Genomic DNA, 20,164 nt, shown 5'->3' on the forward strand with positions numbered 1-20,164 from the left:
CCATATTCGTGGTGCAATCTGGTGGTGATCTTTATAATTTTGTACGTCTTTTTTTTTTACTCAAGTATGTAGTGTAGCTAAACCAAGAATTCCTACAAGTCTCGTGTCTTGTTTGATATTCAAAATTTTTCTCCAAAGTTAGTATCTTGTTCCTGGTAAATTCTAATGATCCAACAACAGCTCAAGAATCTTGTTGTATTCACTACTATAGTTGTCAAAATTCGATAAGCTGGACAGTCAAAATGACAAAGACAACACGGCAACCTCTCCTTGTACGAGTATACGACTTCTCCAGTACTTCCTAGATATGATTTAGTCAGCGCCTGATATCTTATGTTGTGTTATCTTGAAGGTCACAAGAATGTTATCATAGTAATGATAGTAACTCCGGCGCAAAACAAGTTCTCTTGAACTGAGAGGAGAATATATACTCCTTTTCTTAACCTATGAAACTGCCGGTTTTCCCATCAATATAATATCGGCTTCAGGGAAACAACCCTTCTGTCTAGGGCGGGTATTTGGAGCTTACGATTGATCGTTAGTAATTATTAGAAATCGTTTATTCACCTTGCTTTGCGAAGTTTTCTAATTTCTTTACACATTGAGGTTGAACATCCCGTAGAGAACAAATCAAATACAGAATTCGCCCAGGCACACACGCAAGATAAAAGTAATAACACTAGTTGCGTAGTGCTGAAATATAGAAAGACAAACTTAATAATGATATACGAATATGTAAAAATACCTCTGCTTCTTTGAGTGTTCTTTCAAGCCATCCACTTTTCTCTTCTAACGAAACAATTTGATTGGCTAATTCTTCATTTTCCATCGTCTTCTGTTCCGTTTCTTTGCGGGAGTCTTCCAGTTCTTTTTTCAATTTCTAAAATGAAGAAAAAGATTTCGTGATTTTCAATAGATGCTGGACCTAATCCCCCGGTATGTACTCTTAGGTGGTGCCAAATAAACGCCCCCCCCCCGCTTGTTAATTTTTCGAAAATTTTCCAACCCATAAGAGTACTACCCTTGTCAATAAACGGGGTGTACCGTTGAAGTGGCAATCTTTCAGTTTCCTCAACTTTTTGTGGCCAAAGTTTGCAGAAAAAGTGAACCCTTATTTCTTACAATTTTTACCACAAAACCATTACCTGAACACCCTAAGAGGGGCTAATTTTTTGTTGTTAATACTACCTTTGATTGGCATATCCCCGTACATCTTAAATATATATAGACTAAGAATCTTTAGATTGAGAAGTGGAGTTAAAATCTAAAACCAAGTCGTTGAAATTGATTTATCTATAGTAGTATTTTGTCTTTATAGCGCCGCTACCATCTAAAAGCACCAAATCTCGAGAACTTTAAGGGCGACGTAGCGTTTAAAAAGTTGGTGATTGGACCAAGAGAACTTTAATTAGACGAACCTTAAGATTGACCAGTTGTTTCTTTAGATCTTCTATTTCTTCTGTATTCTTATTGGTCAGGTCTTGGATGTCATTTTCATATTTCGATTTCAATTCTTCAATTTTCCTCTGGTGATTCTCGACGTCCTGCTGACGTTCAACAGACGTTTGATCGAGTAACATTTTGCGATTCTCCGCAAGCTAAGAAGTTGAGGGGATAGGAATATGAAGTTTAAGTCAAGGTAGGAAAGATAATGCGTGTGTTGTGTAAGTATAACTGGGAGGTGACTGTTGAGTTACCCGGCTGACACAAAACGTTGTTTCAACGTTTATCTAACGTTCACAACGTCTATATAACGTTAGATAAACGTTGAAACAACGTTGTGTGCCAGCTGGGTAGTTAGTTGTAGCTCTCTGAAAGCTATGTTGAGAAAAGTAAAAAAAAAGTTTTAAGTCCAAATACAAAAAAGCCGATTTATTTCAACTGCCAGGTCTAGCGCAAATTGAAAACGATAGATCATCCGATATGAACTTTCAAGTCATGAATTTCATACTTACTTCAACAGCTTGTTTATGGTTGCGATCGAGTATTTCATTTTTCAATATTAGTTCTTCTTTTTCTTTACGATTGTGTTCGTTTTTAGTTGATAAGTCCTGAAAAATAAATGCAATTAAACTCGCTAGAGAGAGAGTTGATGCCTGAGTAGAATGACAAAAAACGCCAACGAGAATTTTTTTTTTTTTTTTACTAAAATGTGAAAATATATAGCTTTTTTTAACGAATTAGTATATATGGACACGTGACACACCAACGAACACTCAGTACCTTTTTCTACTACGTTTTTGTCATATGCTAGATAACTTCGACTTTAGCTGGTAAGAAACCTGTTACCAAGTTCAACTTAGTTATCGGACAAAAAATACGTCAGCAAAAATAATTTGTCAAAAAAAGTTTGTCACTTCTTTGATGGTTGTTGGCGTTCTTTCTACTACATACCGTATTTTAGGTCAATAATAAGGCCAGATACAACAATTTTGGGTCTGGATCATCGCAATACATTCCTTTCGATGAAAAGATGGATTCCCTATTCCCTATTTCACACCACTAACGTATAGTTTAAATCACAGACCTCTACAAAACCCCATTATTCCCTATTTCACACCACTAACGTATAGTTTAAATCACAGACCTCTACAAAACCCCATTATTCCCTATTTCACACCACTAACGTATAGTTTAAACACAGACCTCTACAAAACCCCATTATTCCCCATTTCACACCACTAACGTATAGTTTAAATCACAGACCTCTACAAAACCCATTATTCCCTATTTCACACCACTAACGTATAGTTAAATCACAGACCTCTACAAAACCCCATTATTCCCTATTTCACACCACTAATAACGTATAGTTTAAATCACAGACCTCTACAAAACCCCATCATTCCCTATTTCACACCACTAACGTATACTTTAAATCACAGACCTCTACAAAACCCCATTATTCCCTATTTCACACCACTAACGTATAGTTTAAATAACAGACCTCTACAAAACCCTATTATTCCCTATTTCACACCACTAACGTGTAGTTTAAATCACAGACCTCTACAAAAACCCATTAGAAGATGCCAGCAGTTGAACTTACATATAAATCGTTAGATAACTGTTCTTTTTCTTTGGTTATTTTATTGATGGATTCTTCAAGTTCGGTGATTTTCAATGTTTGATCCACTTTCGTTTTCTACAGAATTGACATGGTACACAATGAAGAGTATAAATTACATATAATTGAGTTTCCAGATTTAGACACGGACTCGACAGAATATGTCTCAAGGTCTTTCGAGGTTGTCTGACGCTCACCTCAAAATTGTTATATATGAAGGATTGGAGCCTGGAGGAGAGAAGATTTAGCTTAACTTTAAATCTTTCTTTCCAACAAAGTTTTTATACATCGGAATATGTTTAAGTTAAGTTCAACTTGATTGAAGTATCGAGTGTATAAAGAGCTCGTTGTTCCGAAAGGAGTTTGCATTTGAATACATCAGCTACATGCGGTGTCTAAGATACTTAAAGAATTCACGGTAAACTACATACCTCACGTAAACCTATCACTTCACTTTGTAAAGCTTGATTTTCTGTCCTGAACAAGAAGAAGACAAATTTTTTTTTAAAGTGGGTTAACTGGCATAAAATGGTCCAGGATGGAGGAAATACTACAGTGGAATGTTTAGATTATTCTTGATATGTGTAAGCCATTTTTCTAACGGAAGCAACCGAGAAAAGCCGGAATATACCAACTGTCTGTTACTAAAAAATAGAAAGACAGTTGTCTAAATTCTGCTTTTTTCGGGTGTTTCCGTTAGAAATGACGTCATCTTGACTTGTGAAGATTTGTGATATACGACCACGCGAAGTAGAGTATGAATGAAAGCCATATGCAATCTTTCCTAAAGACACAACATGCTGTTGACACTCCAACCCCACACGATTAATTTACTTATGAATTAAGGCAGGTCAATTTCACAGGAACAAAGCCTCTGTTCAACTCGACCTGAAACTTTCCTCGTGGTCCCCGGCGAAACTTTAGTGGAGCGAGGAAGAAATTATTTTCACTATTTGCACCTACTAAACACCCTAAAACGCTATTTAATTGGATAAAACAAAGCTTTTTGTGAGAAAAAATTAATATACAAAAACTGAGGGCCCCCGTGGCTCTAACCCGTAGACGGGGCCCATGAATACAGCATATATATCATATTGCATAAAAACCTTATAATATCCAGTTTTCCATTCAATTCGTCTACTTGACTGCTTTTCTAGAAAGGAAATAACATTGACATTCACTAAAAGTCGAGCATTTTGAAAGTAACTCAAGAAATAAAGTATAATTTGACTCATAAAAACTCAACTCAACTCATACAAACTTAGTTCTGGTGTAAAACTTAAAGTATTCTCAAAAAAGTGTTTATATTAAAGCTCCCGGAGGATATTTGTATTAAACTTATCTTACCTTCTCACAGAGCTTGTTTTCTTCTTTGAGCCTTTCGATTTCTTTACGATGTTCTTCAAACATTTTTTCTTTCTCATCTTGTAGCTTGACGTAGCTATGATTAAAAAAGCAGAAAGGTAAATATATTCCCTCTAATCTTTCTAAATACCGAGTTTATGTATTTGCACTTTTGAGGACGGTAGAGTGACTGAAGCGATTTGGAAAAACCCGCAATTCCGCCCCGCAAAATCGAGGACGGTAAAAGTGCTGATTTACCGTCCTCCTCAGCTGGTCAGGATCTACTCAAATTAGAACCTTACCGTCTCCGTCGCTGAAAAACACACATACATAAACTCGCTAATGATTCCTTTCCACAGGGACTTTTCAATGGGCTTTTCCAGAAATAGTACGTGCCCCCCCCTGTTGAGGATATCGGATATCCAGCGGGTTAAAAATTTTTGTTCAAAAGTGGATATCCAGGGGGTTAAATATCTACAAGGGAGCAGATATCCAGGGGGTAAAGTGTCTTTTCAAGTAAAAAAAAATACGATATCCAGGGATAAGCATCTTTATAAGAGAGGATATCCAGGGGGTTGAGCATATTTTTAAGAGTGGATATCCTGGGGATCTTTACTAATAAAGTAGGATATCCAGAGGGTTCGATACTTCGAAAAATCATTATCCCCCTCAACAGTGGGGGTAAAATTTCTTTTCTGGAAAAGCCCAATCACTGGGCAACCAAACATGGTTAACATTTAACTCGGGAGTCTCAGACAGGAGTCAAGAGCGATGACATCCACACTACTGCTGATCCTAATAAATATTAGCATAAGTAATGTAGCCATAAAATCCTATGAGATGAGGTTTCTACTTCGATTGATGGGTACACTCATCATAACATTTGAAAATTTGTTCTTTTGATAAAATGCCACATTTGTACGAAAAAAAAGGAACATTATTCGAGTATAGAGTAACCAGTTCTTCATCTTGGTTTCACTACCAATACTTAATAATAATAACGATATATTTCACAGTATCTCCAAAGTTTTACAATTGGCTCTTCACCTGGAAATTGAGTATGATAAACATATATGTAGCGTATAAAAAATATGATGTTCATTAAAAATACTGAGACCGGTTGTAACTAGAGACTATAAGGCTAAAAGTTGGTAAAGCCAAGTACGTTCGATCAAATACCGTTGTAGAGTAATATGAGCTTGGCAAAAGTAGACTGAGTGAACGTAGTGCTAGTGGCTTGTGCAAGACCGGTGTAAAACCAAAGTTTGAATTTAGATTAATTAATTTGCAAAACTAAGCGAAAAAAAATTACGAATAAAAATTACGAAAAAAACTACAGGCGCATCATAGCCAGGTACATGATAAAATCAGTATATTTTCAATAGACAGACCTTTCTTGCTTCTTTTTGGTCTTATCTTCCCACTAAAAAAAACAAATGAAAATCAATTATCAATAATCTTTATCCGTTTTGGAAAACTAGGGCAAGGATTATAAAGTTATAAAGGGTCTTCGATACCGAAAAACCGGGAATTTCTTTCAAAATAACGAAAGAGAAAATCTCGAACTATACCGTTACCAAAGAAAGTTTTTTTCATTATAATTATCATACAAATCCCGATATGGAATTATTTAAGGAGAAGTTACTGACATTTTAGAAACTAAGAAGAGCATGATTGGAAAAGCTGGAAAAATAACCTTTGCTACTTCCTCTCGTAGTTGTTTCAATTCTAATTTTGTGGATTCCTAAAAAGAATAAAAAATAGCTCAGTACTAGCAGAAATTTCTTTCCCACAGATTAGAAAATTGTACTACGCTGATTTGGTTGGAAAGATTTTCTTGAGTGGCCATACAAAAATTTGACACTCTTTAAATGATCCACCCCCAATTTAGGGACACTCAAATGCAAAGGATTAGACCCAAGTCCAGAAACAAAATCAATATTTTATCTAATACAATGCAAGATACTTGTGAAAGAGCGTCCTTTTCGTAATAAACTAGCACCTTTGTACAAAATTATTAACGATTTTCCTTTTTTGCACCCCCTTGAGAAAGCCTCGATGGGGGCATACCCCCCTGCCACCACGCCACTGGTACTAACTTCTTTCTCATTACCACACAAAACATTTGCATCGCTTTCGTGGTAGTAAAAAAGGATCACTTTAGAATGATTTCAAAATGGGGCAAGCGTTTTCATCTTAAATCCACTTTAATCTAAATCTAAACAGTTCCAGCTAATTTCTTCACTTTCCCTGATACAATTTAAGAGATTTTTACTCTATATTAGGTAGGTATGGAGTGCAAACAACCCTTAAGCTTGTGAGAGTTTCGTGTGGATGGGGTGAATTCTTTTCGTTACGTTTATATAGTCTGGGGTTATATTTTGAAAAAATGCAGAAGCTGTCTTACAAAACAAAATTTATCTTATCATACCGTATAAGTATTGAGCTGCTCTTGTAACATGCGATTTTCTTGTAACGATGTCTCCAAACGAAAGTGAACTTCTAGAAGTGAGAAATCATCGATATAATACGGATTTAGGATCAAAGCAGAGAATTATTACAGCCTTTTTCGCATCATTTCTTTAAAAAATTGACTACTACAAACTTTAAAAAGCGTTATCTGGAAATGAGAGCTCGTTCAGAGGTCGTTGTATAGTTAAGTGTTTTTTTTCTCTAAGGAAAGCACGTGTGCAACATTTTGAACATATTTTTGCTATTATAAGGTATGGTAAGTCTTGTTCACTGCTTTTAGGGAATTTTGACATTTAGGGTAGGTCAAAATTATCATTTTTTCTAACATTTTGGATTTGACTTTTGATTGACTAAACCGATTTTGAACGAGATTTGCGACATTTACATTCGCGAATTTGAGGAAAAAATTATTTTCGCGAGCATAAACTTTCGCGAATCGTTGGGTAAAAATGAGAATTTTCGAATAAAAATTGCCTTAAAAGTGAAAAATATTCCTTAAATCCGCTAAAAAGGCATTAAAGAATATTGTTAACCGGTTACTTTTTCGAAGCGGGCTACACGACTTTTTGCGCAATGCAATTGGTTCTTTTCGCATGACGACGGGCCAACACTGTCCAGAGTTGCCCGTCGTTAGGAAAATTCATTGTGACGTCACTTTTTCAAAGAAAAATTAACAATGCGTTGACATCATTTCTCTCATTTTTTATTTATGACGTCAGAAATTATAACAATTTTTTATCTCTTTCCGCTTGTTTTTTTCGCTTTATTTCGCTATTTTTCCTGGATAAAGCGCTAAAAGTCAATCGAAGCTGAAGGAAATGGTTAACAAATAAAATAATGACCGGTTTTTTTCGGGCTGTACTGAAAATATTGCCCTCGGGCAATATTTCTCAGTACAGCCCTCACAAACCGGTCATTATTGTATTAATAATATGCCGAAAATTTGATATTTATTACGATTTCGAAGTTTTATCGATTTCCATTTTTTTTGAGAATTTTTCGCGAGCATAAACTTTTGCGAATTGCCCTGTTAAGAATTTTCAAAGACATTTACTTTTGCGAAAAAGGCCAAAATTTGCGAAAAACGAGAAAGTTTCTGCTTGCGAAAGTTTGTACGCCTTAGGCCTGAAAAAGGACATGTTTGAGAAATACACGGTTAGTGTAAAACGCAGGTCACAGGTCACAGGTCGCAGGTCACAGGTCACAGGTCAGTGATGACAGGTTGACTCTAATCAATGTCATTGCAGAGGAAAATGTTTGGAAAACACAAAGAATTATCAAAAACATAATTCTCAATCAATTTCATCCATATAAAACCATTTCAAACATCAAAATTTAACCATGTGCTTTTATCGATCTTTCGCAGTTTGTGCCGTGTATAACGCAGACCAGAAAATATTTGAAACCATATTATACGTATAACAGGTATATTACATATTGTAATGTTTGTAATGTTATATGATGGTTACATATAATAAAACACATCGCTCTAAAACTAACTTCTCAGAGAACTCACGAGCTTCTGATTGGTGTAATTTTATATCCAGCCATATTGTTATCATCACATTCGGTATGCTAAATATTTTTGGTGTTTTTCTCTCGTAAGACATGATATTTTGTGATTCTGTCAATATTTTGTCAAAAATTGTCATTAAGTCACTAAAATAACAATTGAATGATTAATTAGTTTCATCCTTCTAAAACCACTCTCTTAGGGACCTCACAAGCTTCTGATTGGTGCCGTTTTATATCCATTCACACTATCAACATCACATTCTGTATTATAAATATTTTTCGTGTTTTTGTCTTTTCTTACATCAGATTTTATGATTCTGTTAATATTTTTGTCAAAAATTGTCATTAAGACATTAAAATAATAACTGAATAATTAATTAGTTCCATCCTTCTAAAACCACTCTCTTAGGGACCTTGCAAGCTTCTGTTTGTTGCCACTTTTTATCCATTCACACCATCCACATCACATTTTGTATAATAAATATTTTTCGTGCTTTTGTCTTGTTAGGCATCATCTTTTATGATTTTGTCATTATTTTTGTAAGTAAGTGTCACTAGGTTGTGATTCTATTCAATTGTCATTTTATAATATCTAAATAACATGTATTACTTTTTTGTAATTTAATGCGTTATGTATTGATGTTTTGTTATGTATATGTTATGATCTTATTATCTTTTTTCCGGTCTGCACTTTGTTGACCTGTGACCTGTGACCTGTAACCTGTGACCTGTGACCTGCGACCTGTGACCTGCGTTTTACACTAACCGAGAAATACATGAATAACAAATTAAATTTGGCAGAAATATAAAATTTGGTGGAGGGCGATTTTTGCGGGAACTTTACTCGGATATTTTTTAGAACCTTGTTGATTTAAAATCTGTATTCAGAGTTTTCGTATTTTTATTGGATAAAAAGTTACAACTCTAAGAGCCAAAAATGACCAAAAACATAATAAATGACCAACTTCACTTTGCTGTAAACTTCATACCTAAGAAAGATATGAACACATAATTGAAATCAGTATGGTTTAAACATTCAAGTCTTTATTATTATTTTTTTTGAACCAGTACAAAAAATCTTCATTTTTTCACCTTTATTTTTCTTCTTCATTTTCAACTTTTCGAAAATCCTTTATCCTTTAGATTACTCCCCTTGGAAATATCTTTCCGTCTCTATAAACTAACGAGGCCCGGAAAACCGGAGTTGCAAAAACTCGAGTTACAAAACCCGAGTTACAAAAACCCGAATGTGACGTCGTTAGTCTCAAATTATGAAATCATTTATCATTTTGTAACTTTAAAACAATTTAATTTTGTTTATCTACCTAACTCGTATTTCTTTTCAGGTTCATTTTTTCGAGTTACGTAACTCGTAAATAAATTTTATATTTTATTTTTCAAGTTCCGTAACTACTTTTCTTTTCTTTTTTACTTTGAAGCACATCTCAATGCTGAGACTTGATATTTGCCCATATTTGATTAAGATATTGTCTTCTCCATTCTACACTGTCATTCGCGATCACGTTTAAGGTGATGAAGTCTAATCCAGTGTCCTCCTTAATGTGGTCTTTCCATCGCTTTGGTGGCCTCCCTCGCTTCCTCTTCTTTGTGAAATCATGTTGGAGAGCTCTTTTAACAAGACTGTTGTCATCCATTCGGAGTGCATGACCATACCACGAAGTTCTTTGTTTTTTCACGAAGTTTTGTATGTACGGCTTTGTGTCTGCTCTTTCGTGCAGCTTTTTGATTGAAACTCTGTCCAGGAGTCTAACCCCAAGCAATTTTCGGAGACAGTTGTTTTCAAACACTCGAAGTCTGTTGAAGTCTTTCTTAGTGAGTGTCCATGTGGAACAAGCGTATGTAGCTATGGGGTAAATAAGGGCATGAAGAAGTCTCGTTTTAAGTTTCATAGGTAAGTTTCTGTTTGACCAAACGTTCTTGTTTAAATTTCGAAGGCTGTGTATGCTAGTGCAAGTCGTCTGTCCATATCTTTGGAGGTTCCCGGAATAACTGATCCCAGGAAAGTAAATTGCTCAACTTTTTCGACCATCAATGCAGATTTGTTTTTAATTTTCTGGGGAGAGGATTTTACATTTGCCACCATTGATTTTGAGTCCATATCTTGCACATGCTGATTCCAGTTGGTTGGTAGCAAGTTCAAGAAGAAGAAAAGTAACGGTTATGAGGGTTGTATCGTCAGCATATCTAACATCGCAGCATAATTCATCATCAAACGTAATTGTTTCTTCAAGACATTTTAGTTCTTTCATTAAGAAATCGAGAAAGAGGTTGAATAGGGTAGGGGACAATAAACATCCCTGTCGTACACCAATTGTAACTTTAAACCACTCAGTAAGCCGACCGTTAACAATAACTGAGCAAGTTGTATTGTCGTACATGGTTTTGACGATGTTGACAATATTGGTCGAGACACCAATGGTAAGCAACATCTTCCATGGTGCCTCTTTCCAGACAGTGTCGAACGCACTTTTAAAATCAATGGAATTGAAGTGTAGATTGACACCACGCTCTTTTGCTTTCTCCGTAATTTGCCTAACGATAAAAATCGCCTCTACAGTAACCTTTATTTGGACGAAGACCAAATTGGGTCTTACTGGTGAAAGTTTCGGTTCTTTCTCTTATTTTTTCGAGGAGGATACGGTTAAACACTTTTCCTGGTATTGACAGTAATGAAATCGCACAGCAGTTTTCAGGGTTACTTGTATCGCCTTTCTTGTAGATTGGGGTCACCATCATTTGGACCATTCTGAAGGGACTTCGTTAGAAGATAGGAAAGGTGGTGGAGGACATTGACTGTCGGCTCACCACCCGCCTTTAACGCTTCTGGTGATACACCATCGTGTCCGAAGGCTTTTTTTAATTTCATATGCTTGATTGCTTTTACAACATCTCCCTTCTCTATCTCGAATTGCTCATTATTCAGGGCTGGGATGTCTATCTTATGTGAAATGTCCTCTCTTTTAGGAAAACTTTGTTCAAGTGTTTTTCGTAATATTTTTTCCAGATGGTCAGGATTTCGGAACTAATGCAGTTCAAATAGTTTTACAAATAAAATGCACTTTCCATTCCATGCTGTTTTAATTTTTTTTCCTGAAATTCATTTTTTTCTAATTTTTTAAAACCAAAAAAAGTAAAAAGATAAATTAGTAAAGATCAATACCAGAGTAAATAGTCACGAGACTAAATGCAACTTAATATATTTTAAGTAAAACTATAGCCAGTCTATTCGATATTCAGAAAAGAGATAGAATGATTAATGGTACAGGGATTACCAAAAATTTCCATTTTCACCTATTTGAATTCATTACAGAATGGAGATTTTTCGCAAGCTTTCAAATAAAATGTTACCAAAATTCTTGAAACTTAATTGAAATCCCATGTTCTTTCTTTCAGTGTAACATTCTATTTCAAGCTAACCTTTTCCGTGGTGAAGTGAAAGACCCAGCGTTTTTGTAATCTTAAAACCATATTTACCACAAAAGAATGCGGCTATCGCGAAATCGCACCCTTACAATGAAGATCATAATCGTCAAAAATAATAAGGCACGCTGATGACCAGTACAGTATTTCGCCATCAATTTTAAATCTTTAATTCATGTTTATCATGTTTTGTTAAGTCTCCTCCTTGATTAACTCTCTCGCAGCTGTTCACAAGCTAGAGGAAACAGCCCCTAGAAACAGACTCGGTGGGACCCCTCCTCACTGGAAAAAGCCGCCAAAAAATGGTCCCGGTGATAAAAATACCCTGAAATTTCATCCCCATTGAAAAGCTACAAGAGCTCTCATTGCCGTTGGGAAAAAAAAAACACTGAGACACTGAGGCCATCCTCACTGGATTTTTGAGCTGAAAACATTAGAATTTGAAATCCCCACTCATTTAAAAACAAGCGGTTTTCCACTCCCATTGGCATAGCTCATTTTATCTTCACTGGCTAAATAACTTTAACAGGGTTACTGATACAGGGGTGTCAGGAAATGGATCTGAAAATAATATATAATGTTATATGTCATTGAATATGCTTATTTCACGAGTTAAAAATTACATTGTGGTAGTTCATTGTGGTAGGTTTTAAAATTAAATGATGTCAGAAAATAGATAAGTACTTTTCAGGAGTTCTGTCTTTTTGAGAGCACGACCATAGTGCATGAGTTTAAAAAAAATCAAATACAGCTTTTTGTGCACAATGCAGGGCGGGTCGAGAAATCATTTAAAATTTTGAAATTTTAGTGACCCAGCCGCCCTCACGATTAATAACGAAACTTTTTTTCTCTGAACCAGATAAACTTTCGATAAGTTTTTTATCGGATAAAAAGTGAATATTTGTCTAACAACAAATACTTTAAATATTCGAAAAAAACTTGGAAAAGCGAGCGCCTAGCAGTCATTTTAGAAGCTCTACGCGCAAGATAACAGAATATGTTAGTTTTTAGTTGCAAGTAGCGCATGATCCTGAAGTAGGATGAATTCTTCCGCAAATTATGAACAAAAGTTTTTGATGTTATTATTATCACATATCAAAGTATTTCACAATAATGGCGCAGCTTTTTTTCTGATTCTGATCACAAGTTTTTTGTCTGACAAAAAAAAATGAAAATCTGGTGTCTAATTTTCTGTCTTACTTGTAAAAACGAGACTAGCACAATATTTCCATGGATTTGTAAGTTGAGTTAGTTCACAATAATAAGGACAGAAATTTTGTTTTTATCACAAAGAAAATATCGTTTTTGATGTTTGATTTATTCTTCAATGCAGAAGAAACTTAACCAAAATTGTAAAAATTTGTGACAATTTTTTTGCGTTCAAAATTCTTAGATACGTTTAAAATACATTTATTTTTTTCGAATAATTTGGGTAAATTGCTCTGCTCCATTGATAATTGTAGCAAATTAGTTAGCTAAATTGTTTTGTGTATTGGCGGTTTAGTTTGATTTAATTACGAGCAATTAGAACACAAAACATTTGAGAAAATTGATGTTTAAAAGTTTTATTTTAACAAGCCAAGTTGTCAGTTGTGTCAGTCACATGTCCGTCAGGGCATGAGCTATGTTTAGAAATGATGTTAAGGAAGAGTCTCTTTTTGGCTTAAATTTAACAACTCCAATGTTATTTCCAAAATTTATCTATTAATATTTAATTTCTTTCAGGTAAAACCATAATATACCGACAGAATACTGACACACAATTGAAGGATGATTAAAAAATCACGATACCAAACAAAAGATGAAGACGCCATCTTATTTTCAATTTTTAATCTTTTATTAGAATTTTCGTTGTAAATTTTAACTTCTGTTTATTCTACTAAATAAAAAATTCCATTTGCAACTCAAACGATTAGACTTGTATCCTGTATCTCAAAATGCAGTTAATCTGAGTGAATATTAGCCAATAACCCATCGAATAAAGCTCAACAATGTATACCCCTTACAAGCATCGATAAACCTCGGAAAATAATCAGAAAATGCCCCGATAAAATCCCTATAAGGACCCGAATACTGGTAGTGGTATTCTTACAAAGAAAAGGAAAATAATGCATTACAAATTCTCAATTCTTATGAAAAATCTTTCCTATAAGAAATATTTCGGATATTGTAAAGGCATTGTAAATTTGGATTTTCAATTCATCTGAAATCTTGTCCGCTATTTAAAATGCATTTTAATTTTAACGCCGTTCATTAAAAATGTATTTATAATTTTCCTCAATTCTCTTTTCATGTTAAAAATGTATTTGTAATTGCGTGTATAATGTATAAAGTAAATGCATTTTAAACGAAATCCTAATGAATTATATATCCTATTTTTTCAAATGTTATTTCAATGCAATTAAAGTGCATACTGTATGCTACATATTCCATGATGCATTTTATTTACAAAGTTTTTACTCTAGCAATGCGATTTAAATTCGTTTAACATTTTTGTCCAGGTCCAGGTTTCACTACATTTAAATTGCAATTAAACTCAAATTTCAATGAAAAATTCGATGCATTTAAAACGCGTGGAAGTTCCGTAAGGGATGTTGGTAGTTTTGTTGCCTGTTGCATCTTTCAGGGCCATCACAGGTTTTTTTGGTTTCGCTTCAAGCTCTTTGATATTTTTGAATAGTTCATGAGTCATGTTTTCTCGAAAGTTATTATCGATGAGTTTTATCTTCTTTTCTAGTGCTTTTATTATCGCTTGTTTCACCGCATTTTTTTACTGCTTTATTAAGAAAATATTGTAATCTGATCGTTATTCATCATTTGTAGAGTTCGCAAGCATTCTTGTTCGAGCACGTCGTCTCTCCCCGCAAAGATTTATATCTTTAATACATAACTTTCGAGTTATCTTTAGGCGAAAATGGTTATGATAAAAAATATTGCTTCTAAGAATGAAGCGTATAAACTTAATTTCTCCTGAATGGTTCAACAGTTTTGTTGTTTACGCATTGTAATCACAGCGTCTTGTTTGTGGCGGGAAGGCAGAAAAGTGGGCGTATGTATCAGAAATTTTTGGCAGGTGGGTGGGGGGAGTGTTACAAATCAAGCGGAGTATTACAAAGTAATACTCCTCGGAATGATAATAGCACGCAACCTAAATAAAATCAGTCATATAATTATATTTTATAAATAGCTCAATATTTCTGTTCCCTGCTTTGTATTTTTGATAAAAATGACGTCACTATTGTCATAATAATTTCTAAATAGCTCTCTTGGAGCATTTATTGTTGAAAAATACTAGGTGTGCCACAAATAAGTTACCCTTTTTGATTTAATATTGCAGGCGCAGGAAAAGAAAATTAAACAAGCAACATGCTGAATGGACCTACCTGATGATGAAAGTTAGTTAGCAATGCGAAAAGAAAAATGAAAAAAATCAGTCAGAAAATATAGCATTTAGCGAATATACACAACACAATAAATCATTGATTGTTGATGGGGGGAGAGAGAAGGGTTGTAGGGAAAAATAAATAGGAAGTTCTGGTCGCAAAAATCAGTTTTATTGACAATTGAATCATGCTTGATGGTGAGCATTGTTATCAATAATGTTTTTGTGTGAAAAACATAGAAATACAAGGAAAAAATCCAATGAAAATCTGCAAAAACGGCGATTTCCAGCAACCGGAAAATTTTTTTTCTCAAAAATCGAACTCGGCCATTTTTGAGCATTGCTAATACGCATCTTTCTGCAAAAAAATCAGAAAAAACTAAAAATGAAAATTCGAGAAAAAGTCAAAAAACCGGTTTTCCGGCATATTTCCGGCATTTTCGGCCGGAAAAAAATGTTTTTCGAAAATCGGGCTCCGTCACATTTTAGATATTGTCATATTGCATCAGTGTGAAAATTTCATAAAAATATATAAAGTACAGCTCGAGAAATTCAAGAAATACTGTCTTTCCGGCGAAAAAAGGTTGTTCCGGCGACTTTTAAAATAGTTCCAGCTTCAAAAATCAATTTTATTGAAAATTGAAACATGCTTGATGGTGGGCATTGCTATTGATAATGTTTTTGAATGAAAAAACAACCAATTATATGGAAAAGTCTAAAGAAAATCTAGAAAAACGGCGATTTCCGGCATATTTCAGGCATTTTCCGCCGGAAAAAATTTTTCTTAAAAATCGGACTCGGCCATGTTTTGGGCATTGTTAATACGCATCTTTGTGCAAAAAATCAGAAAAAACTAATGATGAAATCTCGAGAAAATGCCAAAAAAACAGTTTTTCCGGCATATTTCCGGCATTTTCGGCCCGAAATGAATTTTTTCAAAAATCGGGCTCCGTCACAATTTAGGTATTAACATTTTGCATCAGTGTGCAAAATTTCATGAAAAAGTATAAAGTACAGCTCAAGAAATTCAAGAAATACCGTTTTTCCGGCGAAAATCGGCTGTTCCGGCGATTTTTAGAAAGTTCCGGCTTCAAAAATCAATTTTATTGAAAATTGAAACATGCTTGATGGTGGGCATTGCTATTGATAATCTTTTTGAATGAAAAAACAACCAATTATATGGAAAAGTCCAATGAAAATCCAGAAAAACGGCGATTTCCGGCATATTTCCGGCATTTTCGGCCGGAAAAAATTTTTTCTCAAAAATCGGACTAGACCATGTTTTGGGCATTGTTAATACGCATCTTTGAGCAAAAAATCAGAAAAAACTAATGATGAAATCTCGAGAAAATGCCGAAAAACCAGTTTTTCCGGCATATTTCCGCCATTTTCGGCCGGAAAAATTTTTTTTCCGAAAATCGGGCTCCGTCACATTTTGGGCATTGCTATTTTGCATCATTGTGCAAAAAATTAGAAAAAACTAATGAGCCGATCCCGAGAAAAGCTGGCAACAGACGAACGAACGAACGGACGAACGAACGAACGAACGGACAAGGGTTAATTTAAAGGACTACCTTAGGTAGGTCCAAAAAAATATTTTTTGAATTGTTTAAAGGAAAGCCTAACTTAAAATTTGGTGTATTATTTTTTTTTGCTTTATTAGTTCAGAAGTTATGGACAAAAAGCGAAAACATCAATTTCAAAAAAATGTCAAAAAAGGCAAAATATGAGGGTATCAATTTATCAAAAAGATGTAACTTCTTTTATGAGCTTATCAGAAATAAATTTTCGCTCCAAAGCACTCTTTATGTTTTATTTTATTCATTTATCGATTTCTTTACATCTCTTTGTGTGATTAAACACCAACTGTGCGTTAAAAAAGTAGATTTGATACGATATAATGCCGTTGTCATGGAAATCTAGGTATCTTAAAAAGGAAATGCGTTAGTCAACAAAATCTCAAATCATTTAATTCTAGAGAACAGAGAAAGGAGAAGGTCTTAGTCTGAGAAGAAAGATGAACAGAACTTGGATCCAAGAAAACAATACGACCAATTGTTTTTATCTACCATCAAAAGTTCCTGGCAACAGAACTGCTTACTGTGGAATCAAAGAAGAATGGAAGCCAAGATTCTCAAAACCTACCATTATAGCAATGTGTATTATTCCTGTATTGGTTGTTTTCTTGTTCTACATTTTCACCGTCAAGAAGATATGGAAAAGCGCCCGCGAACAGTACGAAAAGGAGCTGGAGGAAGCATTAAAAGCTAGCTCTGATGGGTGTATCGTGAAGATACTGGAATGGTGCTTTTCAAGGGAAAAGTCTCACGCAATGAAATTATACTGTACAATAGTTTTCATGACGCTGATCAAATACTCTATTGATTGTTTAGATATTCTTTTTGATGTTTACATGTTTTACACTTTGGAAAATGGAAATGAATTAGACCAAAAAATCTATAGAAACCCCCACGTTAATAGCTCAATTTATGCTTTTGGTATTCTAGCATTTTATCGTCTTTGGTTTTGGCAAAGAATAGAACAGTGGTTGAAACCACGTTTTCACTGCAAATGCATAGAACATAAACCAGTAAATAGTAATTTGTCACGGTTTGAAAGATTCAAATTCAACGCCATCATCATTGGCTATGCAATTGAAGATGGACCAGAACTTTTTCTGGAATACTTTTTCATCGAAAAGTACATATATGGTCGAAAAACTTGGTACTTCATTCCGCACAATTTTATCCTCGGATCCATCTATCTTTATTTGATCTACGATTGTTTTAAGATTGCATTTGCAGTACTTTGCTCGTTGGAATCAAGGAACTTGTTGGAATCCACTGGGCAAACTGTTCGAAACATTTGTAGAAAATTCAATCCAATTAACCTTGTTTTACAGGGCTTTTACTATGTATTAATTCCTTCGATTGGTATTGTACAACTCATGCGGAGCTTCGGTGCAGTTTTCTATTATCTGAAAGATGATTTGGATCCAAAATGTTTATCAGAGATTGATGGAAGATTGGTACAAACGCCTTTTAATTGCTTGAATCACATTGATTATATCATACTTATCAATGTAGTCTTACAAATTCCCTTGCTTATAATCATAAGAGGACTTTTTATAGTCAATTCGTCATGGATTTGCATTAAAAATCTGCGTTGCTTTTGTTACTGTGAACAGGACACTTTACTGCGTCAACAAAATGACTACCCAACAGGAACATGGTCTTGTTGTTCTTACAATATGATTCCAAAAAAAGATGATCTCGACAAAGTGAAAAGCCAGTTGCCACCAATGAGAACCGACAAAAGGATACCATGTCTTCGTCACAAGAAACTTGTTTTTGAAGAAACTCAAAGATTACTGTCAATGAGAAATGCCGAAGAAGACGAAACCATTATAGATGACGAGCCTTTGGGTATTAACATACATAATGTATGAAACAGCTTTGTAAAATGGTAAAGCACAATTAAAAAAACAAACCATTTTCTGTATAATGAACTTATTTAATACCAAGATATGGCGTAACTCAAGAAATACCAGAACATCATAGAAAATGAGTTTTTGAGTTTAATTGCTATGTTTGAAACAGCTATGCGAGAAATTTGAATGACATTTTAAGAGCAAACCCTTTGATGACGTCATCTGACTTGATCCACGGAACAAAGATTTGTTATTTTAAGTAAAATATATAAATTTATAATCACCAATTAATGATTAACCTTATTTATGTAGTTTGTAGACATAAATCAATTTGAAAACTGTTTTTGTCAATCATCTAGATACCTGATATTATACATTGTAATTGTAATGATTGTAAGGTTTTCTTCCTTGTTCGTAATTTGTTTAGTGCTTTTAATTCTTCCATAAGCAGCTTTTGAGTTCTCTTTTAAATATTGATTCTGTGGTACTGTTACTGTTGACCCTGATTCTAGAAAAGATTTCCTTTCCCAGTTTCTTTGTTAAACGAAATCTCGTTCGCATTCGTCGCTGTACAGAATAATTTGCAATTATATATAATATTTCAGTTAATTATTTCTTTACTCAAGATTATTTTTCAAAATTTATGATAGTGAATCCAAATCATATAACTTTGTGATTTTATATATTTTAGCACACGCAAAGATTATGTTTTAATAAATTTTCTAAAGAAATTAAAAAAAAATATGTAATAAGCTGAGTGGTCAGAAAGTATCTACTAAGGTGGGGTGGAGGATATTTTCAAAAATTCTAAAAATAATTCGCACCTTGATATCCTCAAAAAAACTTCCATACCCCCCCCCCCAACAAGTAAATATATTTTTGCCAACCCCCTCATATTACATAGAACCTGCTCTAAAGACATGAAATTTTTTGAGACCCCTCCCCAAGGGTGGGAAAAGTATGACCCCCCCCCCTAGAGTCCTAAACCCCCTAGTAGATACCTTCTGGCTAAACAAACAAAATACCTCCTTGCTGTTGATGTCAAATCCTAATAAACAACAAAATTTTAGAAACAATTTTTAAATTTGTTCTAGAAAAAAATTATTATACTTTCAAAGAAACACTCTACCACCAACGCTAAAACTTAAGATTTGGAAATCTACATAAATTACCTTATCGGGGAGAACTTCGTCTGGGAAAAGTGACGAAATTTTGGCCAAGTGACGAATATTTTTCCCCGAATGCGTTTACCAACTACCAGCAAGTGACGAATATTTTTCCCCGACGAAAATTTTCCGAAACGAAAATTTTCTCCGACGAAGTTTTCCCCGATAAGGTATAACCACCCAACAATCAAGTTTACTATAGAGAATATTCCCCCGATCAAATCAACTTTCTAGACACAATGATAAACATTGACAAATAAACAAAAGAATTTAAAAGTAAAGTTTATAAAAAACCGACAAAATCACCCTGACACTACTTGCCGTACCACCCAAACCACACCAAAGAA

At 34.4% G+C, this 20,164-nt stretch overlaps 1 protein-coding gene across 1 annotated transcript in view; it reads right to left on the bottom strand.

The window, feature by feature from the left end:
• The window catches only part of LOC136809733 (GRIP1-associated protein 1-like), a 56,593-nt gene that overhangs the window by 22,770 nt on the left and 13,659 nt on the right, over nucleotides 1-20,164 (bottom strand). Inside the window, exons 10-19 of the mRNA XM_067066280.1 lie at nucleotides 6,843-6,913; nucleotides 6,108-6,155; nucleotides 5,803-5,834; nucleotides 4,415-4,508; nucleotides 4,174-4,220; nucleotides 3,499-3,544; nucleotides 3,050-3,145; nucleotides 1,956-2,051; nucleotides 1,419-1,598; nucleotides 746-880 (exon numbers count right to left, since the gene is read on the bottom strand). Coding sequence (XP_066922381.1) covers nucleotides 746-880; nucleotides 1,419-1,598; nucleotides 1,956-2,051; nucleotides 3,050-3,145; nucleotides 3,499-3,544; nucleotides 4,174-4,220; nucleotides 4,415-4,508; nucleotides 5,803-5,834; nucleotides 6,108-6,155; nucleotides 6,843-6,913 — 845 coding nt within the window. The remainder of the gene's footprint in view (nucleotides 1-745; nucleotides 881-1,418; nucleotides 1,599-1,955; nucleotides 2,052-3,049; nucleotides 3,146-3,498; nucleotides 3,545-4,173; nucleotides 4,221-4,414; nucleotides 4,509-5,802; nucleotides 5,835-6,107; nucleotides 6,156-6,842; nucleotides 6,914-20,164) is intronic.

This window comes from Clytia hemisphaerica, unplaced genomic scaffold (assembly GCF_902728285.1).
Source record: "Clytia hemisphaerica strain Z4C2 unplaced genomic scaffold, Clytia hemisphaerica genome assembly, whole genome shotgun sequence".
Lineage (NCBI taxonomy): Eukaryota > Metazoa > Cnidaria > Hydrozoa > Leptothecata > Clytiidae > Clytia > Clytia hemisphaerica.